At 45.0% G+C, this 12,500-nt stretch overlaps 1 protein-coding gene across 2 annotated transcripts in view; it reads right to left on the minus strand.

Moving 5' to 3' along the window:
• The window catches only part of LOC147027058 (pro-epidermal growth factor-like), a 75,040-nt gene that overhangs the window by 56,576 nt on the left and 5,964 nt on the right, over positions 1 to 12,500 (minus strand). For both annotated transcript variants that reach the window (XM_085883193.1, XM_085883192.1), the window contains exons 2-3: positions 2,268 to 2,461; positions 1,268 to 1,449 (exon numbers count right to left, since the gene is read on the minus strand). In XM_085883193.1, the coding sequence (XP_085739319.1) occupies positions 1,268 to 1,449; positions 2,268 to 2,461 (376 nt within the window). The remainder of the gene's footprint in view (positions 1 to 1,267; positions 1,450 to 2,267; positions 2,462 to 12,500) is intronic.

The raw sequence follows: 12,500 nt of genomic DNA on the forward strand, positions 1-12,500 counted from the left end.
CTGTGCACAAAACAAACAAACAAACAAACAAGAAGAAGAAGACGTTGTGCAGAGCACGACACTTGCAAAATCTATAAAACAAATTTGATCTCAAAAATAATTGGTGGTTGAATTCAATGGCAAAATGTGCAAATCCTCTTCAAATTTCAAGTCAATCGGATGAAAATTGAAGCTTTTAGAAATCCCACCGAAGTTGTTGACCTTTGGTCGATGTTGACCTTTGACCTTTTGACCTGAAAAACAATACGCTTCTTCCTTATGACAAGCTACCATGTGGTGAAGTTTCGTGAAGATCGGTTTAAAAATGTGATCTGCAGGTGACGAATAGACAGACAGACAGGCAGACAGACAGAATAACAAAATCGATTAACCAATATACTTGAAAAATCTTCGATTTTGTAAGTAACAAACAAACAGAAAGAGGTGAAAACATAACCTCCTTCACCTTCTGTGGCGGAGGTAATAACGACGTGTGTCTCCATTGAATCTATCCTTCCATCGATGAATGGCTGTGTCATGAGCAAGACACTCATTCGATGATTAAACAATCGGACCAAGAAATATAAACGACATACTCTGTCAAGCAAACAGCACCAGGATAAAAATAATAATAATAATAATAATAATAACATGGGTTCCTAATTACAAGGAACTTCAATGCAGGAGAAGGTCATGAGGTCCATCAAGTCTGCAGATGAATGGTTGTTTGGTCGTGTTCTGTAGGGTTTTTAAATGGGAGGGATCCACAAGGAAGCTCCCTCCACGCACAATTTAGTCTCTTCTGGGACAGCTGTGGTTACAACCACTGACCTCTCAGACTCACAGGGGACGCTCCAACCGCGTCATTCCACTGAGTCTGGTAATTAATTTACGAAAACACAAACAAATTCCAAAGGCCTGTAAAAAATTAAAAATAAATAAATAAAAAACATGATTGCGAGGGGACTCGAACCCGCAACCTTTGAATTACTGCTTCCACTAGAAGTCCAAAGCGCTACCCATTGCGCCACGGAGCCACTTGCACACCTGGCATTGACACCTGCCTCTCTTTGGTTTCTGTAGTCATTCCCTGTACGTCATCTATCTCGTCAATTCAGGCCATTCCAGAATTTTTAATTGAAGATGTAAAACAAAGCTACCATTCTGCCCCTCCTCTCCCTCCCCCTCTTGATGAGAGTATAAATCTACCTTGTCCTAATTACAACTATGATGATCGTGTGTTTGTTATTGGTGCACTATTTCTGTCATGTTTGTGTTTCATGTTCACCTGTTCATGACGTCAACGGAGAGATGACCTGGTTGGCTTACGTTCCACATCACTGCTCTTGATCGTCCACCTATCAGGTCCAGCTGTTCTATGGTTCCTGTTCTCACATTACTCCAGTAAAGTTGGTTCTCTTTCCAATTTACAGCCAGTCCAGATATTACCGCATCGACCAGTCTGATTATCTGTAAAAAACAAAAAACAAAAACAAATGTACAAGTTCATTCATTCGTCGTTCATGTACAGGCTGTGGGGTAGCATCATTGGCTCAGGGTTCGGCTGTGTCCCTCTGCTGGTTATGGCAGGAGTTTGTAATTTTGCCTACTCCACACAAAGGACACTGTCGGATCTTTAACATATCACAACTAATGCTGGCAGACTGGATCCCATTCAACGTCCATCCGAGATATGGCACACACATCGATGCCTTGTCCTTCCTTTGAAACACCGGGATGACAGTCATAAAATCTCACCTGCAAAGATGACGAGTTTTAAATCTACAGTATAATAGATCCTCAGGTTCCTAGCGTTACAAATATAACTTTTATAACTGGTGTGGGCTTAACAGTTAAGGTGGCTGGCGTAAGATTTTCGGGACCTGAGTTTGAGCCTGTGTCGGGCCAATTAATTAACACCAGGTGGGTTGATTTAGCCCTTCGGCAAAAGGAGTACCAGCTTACTGGAAACAGGGGCACTGTATCAGCAGCACAGCTATGCCCCCGGCAATGATGCACCCAGCAGCCGCACGCTATGTACAAAATGACAATAATAATAATAATAATGGTGTGGGTATGCACGTAAGCTGTGTACTGCATCACATGGATTATGTGAAACGTTCTGTCTCTGAAGTCAGTGAAAGCCAAAGGGACAACCAGTTTTACATCTCTTCCAAAAGATGGAACTCTTCCCAATGGATCTATTCAACTGCAACATTGACGAGAATCGAACACAGAAAAGCACATTGAACCAACCCAAATGCTAACACACCAACAGTCCACCTCACCTTGTACCCTGTCCCATTCATGAACATGGTGTGGATGGTTCCACCTTTTCCATCAGTCCAGAAGAGCAGCTCATCCCTCTGGTTATAATCAAAGATGGCAGCACGGCCGGCATGCCTCACCAACATTTGTTGATGCGTCCCTTCCATTGTAATCCGATAAAGCGATTCCCCATAGGTGTAGATAAGGTGTGTATCTGCAAAACATTTACAACAAGAAAAAGAGCAATCAGAGATGGCACACCCTCGCCAGGACTTGTGTTGTGTGGTGTTTGTGTAGTTTTTTGTGGTGTGTTTTGTGTGGCGTTTGTGTACTGGTGTGTTACATAATTAATATGAGACAAAATTAGAAGTGCCACTTTATAACTGCTGGCAGTGATGACTGGGTACCAAGATAACCCACTTTGATGCAACCTTTGATTGGACACCTGACCCTGAACCATGACGTCTATTTTTATAATTATTAAATTGAATTCAAAATGGGATCAAAAAATAAATTCAATTCAGATCAAATGCAAGACCAAATAGGAATAGTTCTGCATTGAAGTAATCAAAACAAACCTAAAGAAGCAAAAAGAAAAGATGAAGTCGTCAGGAGGAACCTGGAGAGGATTCGCATTTCAGCTGCTACTCCTCTACCCTCAAGCCCATCCAGGTACAGCCAAGTGAGCTTTATTTTTTGAAAAAAAACGAAAATCCAACATCAAAAAATAAATTAATTCTGGCTGCCAGACCATGTGTCCGATCAAGTTGAAATTTCAAACATGTATTCCCCGTCATAACAAGATTACAATTGTGAAGTTTCGTGTCGATCGATTAAGCTGTTCCAGAGAAAACATTATTTAATATTTTTCTTAAATCCAATATGGCTGCCAAACAATGTGACATCAATTATTCCTTAAAAACCTTGCACACGCATGCCTTGGGGAAAATTTATGCAAAGCTTCCCCTTGATCCGTCAAGCTGTTCTGGAGAAGATTTCTATGTTTTAGGGGAAATCCAATATGCCTGCCAAACCACAAAACCTATGACATCACATGTGGGAACCTTTTGTTCTTCATTAATAGCCGGTCATGTGTTTAAAGTTTCGCCTCGATCTGTTCAGCCATTTCAAGAATATTTTTGAAGGTTTATTATTTTTTTTAATCACAATATGGCTGCCAAATCACGTGACCATTGACATCATCAAAAAAATTGTAACCATTTTATCCCTCGATGACCCACAAAAATTTTCATACTGATCGGATGTAGTGTTCTACATATTCAATTATGACATCATAATGGAGGAACCTATGATGCCATAAAAAAATCGCACTCATTTCCCATGAGGAGTACTTGCTTTGTGCCAAGTTTCAATTTTTTCCTTGGTGCGGTTTCAGAGATACAGAAGTCCAAAGTTTTGCCATTTTCCCAAAATGGCTGATCCACCACATGTCCGATGACGTCATAATCATTAAAACATTCTACATGAGTAGTCACATCCACCGTGAAAATTTCGACTCAATCCACCAAGCGGTAGCGGAGAAAAACACAAAAGTTCTGTGTGGACAAACAAACAAACAAACAAGCCGGTAGGCGGCGATGGGTCGCTGAGCATGGAAACTATAAGACATAGAGCAAAATGGATGTCATATAGCGGATAGGGAATCACCTTAAGATTATGCATATCAAATGTCATCCAGTTCCATCTACTGATAACTACTCGGTATCCATTTGAATGTAAAGTACCGAAAATGCGGTTTGAAATCAGAAATCCCCAAAGTTCGAGGGGGTGCTGTGGGTGAACAAAGATCTAAATCGAAAATCCGGCTCGATCGTTTGTGCACAATGTATTCCAGATGATTAGTGTGAATTTTCATGACCATCCGACTATAACCCTAGGAGGAGTAGCATTTGGCGCGAAGGCACCTCCAGCTCTCGCATATTATCGATTTTTGCACTAATTGACCTTTGACCCCTGACCTAAGCGAAATCGGTCAATATGTCCTGAGGCAAAGTTGTAGTACTCATTGAGTACCATGAACCTGCAAAGTTCCATTCGTATCGATGCACTCACCTGGTCGCTAGGGGACCTTCAATTTTCACCAATTTTCGCGCATACCCAAATTGTAGGGGGCGCTGCGGGTAAAGTATTCCATATATCACAAAAACCGAATATATTTGATAGAGCATCACCTGTAGATCATTCGTGCCAAATTTCATAACCCTACGTGTGATAATGGCTTTCGGAATTGATTTCGCGTGAACGGTACCGATTTTGAAGGCTTTTCGTTTGTTGCTCGGGAACCAAAGCGTTCCTAGAAACCATCACAATTTCCAAAGCACGAGGTCATAAGATGTACCTACCACCCGAGTTTGGTCAAAATCCGCCCACGTTTACTACCAATTATGCTGATGACAAACGAACAAACATCCAAACAAACAGACAGAATTACTGACAATAAGGGTCACCTATTTCGGCGACCCAACCAACAGAAAGGGGTGAAAACAACCTCCTTCACCTTCGGTGGCAGAGGTACTGTATTAAGACTATTTCATGTCATTGTGGAAGGGATAATCTTTCCAGATAATCTTCATTCAAAAGAAACATTCAACAAAGGAACAGCCACACTTGGTCTCATCTGAAAGCTCTTTCTGTTTGTAGTCGACATCCTGGGGAATATATTTTAATTTCAATTACTTAATTTTTGAATGACAAGAAAGGCTGAAAATTATGCCTGTCGAGGTGACCTGGCACTGGCTTTTTAAGCAGCTTTATACCTTCACCTGCCTGCTGATACCTTCATATTCCTACCATTCTGCAATTCCTTTCCTTGTGCTGTGATTCCTCTGTTTGTTTTCATCAGATTGTTTCCTTTTCTCACCTCATATTTCTTGATCCATATGCCCTTGTCCTTACGCTCTTCCATGAGCCTCGACAACTGCATAAAAATAAATAAATACAGTCCTAAACTTATATCTGATCTTAGTAAGTGGAGAATGACATTGATATGGTTGTGGAACAACTTCAGGTGTCACACTCAACACATAAGGGATCATGAGTTTAGATATGTGTAGTAATTTGTTCAGTTAGGTTATCTTTTCCCCCTCTTAACGTGGACAGGGAACATGTGGTGTGTTCGATCCCCTTTGTGATTCTGTGATTCTCCACTTTCCTAAAATCCCTCTCTTCATGAATCTATTCTAATCCCTCTTAAACCTCTCCTACCCCACATCTTCCCACATTGAAAACCGTGCACACATGACAACATCCACACATTACATTAAAGTACAAAACACACATTCAAAGCCATTTCTGCGCTACCAGTGAGGGAAACCGCAAAGGAAACAAGGAGAAAGGAATTTGGCAGCTGGACGAGGTTGCAAGACTAAACCTCTGAGCAGCTATGAGCTACAATCACCAATGGGAACTCGCGTGACACACGAGGGTCAAAAGGTGTTGCAGTGACCTTCGCTCACGGAGGCCACGCCTCACCCCAAATCCCATAAAAGATGGCACATTCCACAGAAAGAGGATGGCTTGCATCCAAGGGTCAGAACAAGGAACCACGAGAGCTTGTGTGCCTGCTTGTGTCAGAGAGTGGCTTGCTTTTGTCCAGAAGATGGAACTGGATGAGTGCGCATCTCCATGAGTAAATTGCAGCACAAGTTCCTTTGGGATGCAGTGGCCATACATACTAACCTACACGATCTTTCCTTACTATCCCTCCTTTCTAATTTGTCGACTTGAGACACACAAAAGAGCGAGCAAAAGAGTTATCAACGATGACCCTCTTGACTTGTCTGGGCGAGGGCACTGACATGCATATCACACTTCCACTGCAGCTTACATTGCATATGCTGCACCTCTCGTGACATGTTGCATCACATCACCCTCCCTTTCCTGCCATTCCTCCCTTTCCTCCCTCCCCTCTCACTTTGGGACCAATGTGAGCCTGCCAGTTCACGTTGGATGAGAAAGAGGTCGACCCTATGCCTCGACCTGTCTTCATATCTCTCTCTCTCTCTCTCTCTCTCTCTCTCTCTCTCTCTCTCTCTCTCTCTCTCTCTCTCTCTCTCTCTCTCTCTCTCTCTCTCTCTCTCTCTCTCTCTCTCTCTCTCTCTCTCTCTCTCTCTCTCTCTCTCTGTTGCTCTCTCTCTCTCTCTCTCTCTCTCTCTCTCTCTCTCTCTCTCTCTTTTTACCTATTTCCATTTAATTTCCCCCACAATGACTGAGACGTGCCTGTCTTGTGTATGGAGTTAAGGAAGAATGTGTAAGGGAGTCTTTAAGGGCTAAGGTCTGTTCCTTGTGACACTGCATTCTGTAAATACTGGTTCTTGTAAATACATGCCTTTACCTCCTTTATAAACTGTTTCCAACCTGCTTGATTGTCTGTTTCCACCATTAGTTTGACAAAGCATGTAATAAATACATGGGAGGTTGCACCCCAGTGATTCACTGTGCTAGATTAGCCGATGTCCCACCTATAGTTTCATTCATCCATCCGTAAAAATAAGTACATAAAGGTGGGAAGTCGAGAGCATGGTTCTCCATCTGGGAGGGGCTAAATCACCGGGAAGGTAGCATGAGATTTGGGCAGAGGGACCCTCGTAGATTTAGTCACCTCAGTCTGTGGATTCTTAACAACCCGTCGGATCGCAGAGTTATAGTGGCTCGTCAGCTTCAGGGTCGGAGATTGAGAGGGTTGTCCAAGTCACCCCCTTGTTCCCCGGAACCCGTAACAATATATTGCTGATTATATCTGGGTAAACCTAAAGCGCTGACCAGTACAGGTGTTATTACTCTGGAAACAATAAGCAACAAACTTAGTTTATAGTATACAATCTCACTAATGTTCATTTACGTAATTCATGGACATCAAAAGATATTCCATTATTTGGCAAACGACTGGCTCAACATCAGTGTCGGTCAAGCATAATTTTCAGAGGAGGTTTTTTTGGAAGCTCAAGCTCAGGAAGAAATCACTTCACTCCCTGAAGGCTGGAAGCAAATAGAAATGTATTCACTACCTGAAGGCAAATAGAAATGTACATCAAGTTTATAATCACACAATTCAACGATTACAAGTAAGGATACGGTTCTGTTTGAACAGACTTTAGGGCAACACACACCTATTTACAGGTAGGCTGTGTGCAGTGATTTGCAGGTAAGCCAGTGATAAAACACAATTAGGAATTGAATGAATTCATGGCATCAAGGTACGTCTGGCTGATGTTATCAGGTACACTCATTCTGTTTAAGTTACAGGATTCAACTCGTCCAGAATAAAACCACATTTTTTGAAGAAGAGTAATTATGTCGGATTCGATGCAGTTATTATTTTTCTCTCAAATATGTCAAAAGGGAAGATAACATTCCATGAGAACACAAATGCATGTTGACGAGTGTGGTTAACAACTCAGGCAGTGATAACTCTTCTGATGGAAGAAGGAGTCTCTAATTTAGTGGAAATTAATGTCTTTCTATTTGACAACATCAAATAACTAGGAATTCAAATTACCTGGGTGCAGATTCAAGATTACCTGGGTGCAGATTCAAACCCAGGATAGACACCTCAGATAACGAGGAATACCTAGGAATTAAATACCTAGGAATTAAATACCGAGGAATTAAGAGGTGCAGATTACCTGGGTAGAGATTCAAACCCAGGATAGACAGCTCAGATAAATAGGAATACCTCGGAAGTAAATACCGAGGAATTAAGAGGTGCAGATTACCTGGGTAGAGATTCAAACCCAGGATAGACAGCTCAGATAACTAGTAATACCTAGGAATTAAATACCGAGGAATTAAAAGGTGCAGATTACCTGGGTACAGATTCAAACCCAGGATAGACAGCTCAGATAACTAGGAATACCTAGGAATTAAATACCTAGAAATTAAGAGGTGCAGATTACCTGGGTACAGATTCAAACCCGCGATAGACAGCTCAGATAACTAGGAATACCTAGGAATTAAATAATTGGAATTAAAAGGTGCAGATTACCTGGGTAGAGATTCAAACCCAGGATAGACAGCTCAGATAACTAGGAATACCTAGGAATTAAATACCTAGGAATTAAGAGGTGCAGAATACCTGTCAGGTTTTCTTGTCAGGTCAGGTTCGATCTGTGACCTGCTACAGGTACCATGTAAACTTGTACTAACCTGTTCCATGGTCGGGTTGTCGGCGACTAAACCGTCTCCTCCACCAGGTTTTCTGGTGAGGAGGGTGTTTGGATATGGACACCCAGCAGGATTAAAAACAAAACCTGTCAAAGGGCGGAGGAGCTCCTTGTGAGCCAACGGCCATCCATATCTAGTGCCCAACTGTGTCTGCGGACGTCCTCCTGCAGTTGGGTCACTTCTTATTAGGAGGTTGGTGGCAGGATTTGCACTCCGGCCACCGTAAAACCCTTCATTCCGCAAAACGCAAAAACGCAAAAAAATCTGAAAACCCACTCCGTGGGAGTACCTCCTGTGCAGCTTCCCTTCGCAGGGCAGCTCACCGGATGACGGGATTGGGGCAAAGCCTTCGGGACCCCCAATCTTTGATAGGAGGGAAACCACGGGGTAACATCCCTGGGTCAGATTGCGGGAGAGTGTGTCGGAGTGGTGCTGAGGTGTCGTCCACCAGACGGCGGTCTCCTTGGGTTAACCTGAGGCGGTCCCTTCGGGTGGGTGCCTGGAATGTCCTATCCCTAAGAGAGGATGATCACCTGTCTCTGTTATCATCTGAGCTCAAGCGTTTGGACATCGGGATTGCAGCTCTCTCTGAGGTTCGGAGACCGGATTGCGGCGAGATAATGGTGGGTGGCTACACCTACTATTGGTCTGGTCGCTCTGATGGTTACCATGCCCAAGGAGTTGCTGTAGCTGTGTCCAATAAGCTGACCCCAATGATAATTGAGGTAACACCGGTCAACGAGCGTATTATGAGATTAAGGATTCGTCACTCCTTAGGTGTCATTTCCCTGGTCTCTGTTTATGCTCCGACTGAGGCGAGTGATCTCACCGTGAAGGATGCATTCTACACCACACTCGAGTCTGTGGTTGATCAGTGCCCCAGACGAGATACACTTCTAGTCTTGGGGGATTTCAATGCATCGACTGGAACTGATAGGGACGGTTATGAGGTGTGTGTTGGTCCCCATGGGTCAGGAATTACGAACCAGAATAGCACTAAGTTCCTTGACTTTGCAAGAAGTCATGGACTTAGGGTGGCTGGTTCATGGTTTCAGTGCCCACAAGCTCATCACTGGACTTGGTATTCCAACGCTGGCGGTGTGGCAAAGGAGATTGACCATGTCCTCATTGACGGTCGTTGGAGGATGATCCAGAACTGCAGGGTCTACCGGAGTGCTCAGTTCCTCAATACTGACCACAGGCTTGTTGTAGCAACTCTAAAGCTGCACCTTAATTCCTGGAGAATGGTACCATCCCAGCCGAGGCTAGATGTTGCCAAGCTCAGGGATGAGAGAGTAGCTGAGGAGTTTGCGAACAGGCTGAGTGGACACTTGGGGGGTCTGGGTGCTTTGGGGGGTCCTGAAGAGTTGTGGAGCGCCTTCAAGACCACCGTCCTTGATGTTGCCGGTGGATGCCTTGGAGCTCACCGCAGGGCAAAGAAGAATTTTGTCTCTCAAGGGACACTGGATACCATTGACCAGAGTCGCAGGGCCAGGCTGAATGGCAGAGCTGAGCTGTTCAGGGAGTTGAGGCGTAAAACTGTACGTGCACTGAGGGTGGACAAGGAGGCCTATGTGCGAGGAATCTGTGAGGGGGTAGAGCATCACCTGTGGACAGGTGATTCTCGTCCCGCTTACAGGGGAATTCGCGCATTACGTTCATCCAAGCCCATCCCTCGGAGCACTACAGTTCGAGCAGAGAGTGGTAGGCTCTTGACAGAGGAGTCTGAAGTGAAGGCCCGCTGGGCCGGTTACTTTGAGCGGTTGTACCAGGCTGATCCCCCAACTGTCGAGTTGGACGTCAAGGGTGTTACATCCCTGTTGCTGACCCTCGAATCAACTGTGGTCCACCTACGCTTGTGGAAACACGGGCTATGGTGAACCAGTTGAAACGGGGCAAAGCTCCAGGGATCTGTGGCATCCATGCCGAACTTCTCAAGGCTGGTGGAAATGCTGCACTCGTGTCGTTGCATGCAGTTTTGTGCTCTGCCTGGAACACAGGCATCATCCCAACTGACTGGAAGAGGGGCCTTGTTGTCCCTCTCTGGAAAGGGAAGGGTGATCGCCAAGACTGCAACAACTACCGAGGGGTGACGCTGCTCTCAGTGCCGGGCAAGGTCTTTGCTCGGATAATTCTCGATAGGGTTCGCCACCCTCTGCTTGAGCACCAGCGTCCAGAGCAGTCAGGCTTTACACCAAAGAGGTCAACGATTGACCGTATCCTTGCACTTCGTGTCCTCACCGAACGCAGACGAGAGTTTCGGCAGGGGCTGCTTGCAGCCTATGTTGATCTCTGTAAAGCGTTCGATTCAGTGAATCGGGATGTCCTCTGGAGGATTCTTGGACTTCGTGGGGTGCCACCAAAACTGATCGATCTGATGTCTGAACTCTACTCTGGTACTGAGAGTGCTGTGAAGTGTGGTGGTACCATCTCTGACTTATTTCCAGTTGTTACTGGAGTTCGTCAGGGATGTGTACTTGCCCCCACACTTTTCAGCACTTGTATGGACTGGATTTTAGGGAGGATGTCGGAGAGATCAAGCTGCGGTGCATCATTTGGGAATGTCAAGATCTCGGACCTTGACTTTGCAGATGATGCAGTTATCTTTGCGGAGACTTTAGACATCCTCTTGGGGGCCCTCGAGGTGCTGAATGAGGAGTCGGAGCCGTTGGGATTACGGGTTTCTTGGGTCAAAACTAAGATCCAGGCTTTCGGTGACATCTTGGATGCTGCTGTCCTGTCTGTGTCTGTTTGTGGTGAGGATGTTGAGGTCGTGGAGAGATTCACTTACCTTGGCAGTGATATTCATGTCTCTGCTGGCTGCGAGTCAGAGGTCAATAGACGTCTGGGTCGGGCCTGGGGAGTCATGGATTCACTGGATCATGGGGTGTGGCGCTGCCGGTACCTGTGCGGGAGGACGAAAGTCCGAGTCTTCAGGTCCTTGGTACTTCCAGTCTTGCTCTATGGGTGCGAGACTTGGACTCTGACCAAGGATCTGAGACGGAGACTTAATTCCTTTGGTACCAGGTCTCTTCGGAGAATCCTTGGCTATCGCTGGTCGGATTTTGTGTCCAACGAGCGGTTGCTGAGAGAGACTCGGATGAGATTTGTTACCTGCATAGTCCGTGAGCGTCAGTTGCGGCTGTATGGACATGTGGCTCGTTTTCCTGACTCTGATCCTGCTCACCAGATTCTCTCAGCGAGGGAGTCTCATGAGTGGAGGAGGCCAGTGGGTCGACCACGTGCCTCATGGTTGCAACAGGTTGACCATCATCTCAAGGAGATGGGGATGGGCCTGGCATCTGCCCGGGGGATGGCCAGACGGAGGCCCCTGGAGTACCGGCGGAAAGTGGACGCAGCGACGTGCTGTTCTGGCACATGCTCCCATACCTGACCTGACCTGAATACCTGGGTAGAGATTCAAACCCAGGATAGACAGCTCAGATAACTAGGAATACCTAGGAATTAAATATCTAGGAATTAAGAGGTGCAGAATACCTGGGTCGAGATTCAAACCCAGGATAGACAGCTCAGATAACTAGGAATACCTAGGAATTAAATATCTAGGAATTAAGAGGTGCAGATTACCTGGATAGAGATTCAAACCCAGGATAGACAGCTCAGAGGTGAATGTGTGTACCTGTAGGCTATCTGACCATCCCACCTGCAACTGTGATTAGTTTTCATAATCAAGACTGAAGAGCATAAATATTGCAAATTTTCCAAAATACTAAAACCTGACCTTGTATGTTATTATTGTAAATATTATGAATATTATTGTTATTATTATATTACATGCCCATACTGAATACAGAGCTCTGGGGCATATCATGAGTAGTCGAGAAACGTTTCTCAGCCAGAGTCAATCCTGGACGAGTCGCCACTGTGATGCATTAGATGCTCGACTGACGGTGGTGTTGGTAGGAATTTATTTGTTTAGCATGCCAGAGATAACTCGCTCACTCTTCGAGAAAGACATCTTTAACATCCACCAATGACTCATGTAGGTAGACGGGTCATCCTGCTTAATGTCACTCCGATGAATGGCGCGTACACCGATGCCGAGCCCT

The sequence above is a fragment of the Eptatretus burgeri genome, chromosome 5 (assembly GCF_056783735.1).
Source record: "Eptatretus burgeri isolate ZD-2024b chromosome 5, Ebu_testis_v1, whole genome shotgun sequence".
Lineage (NCBI taxonomy): Eukaryota > Metazoa > Chordata > Myxini > Myxiniformes > Myxinidae > Eptatretus > Eptatretus burgeri.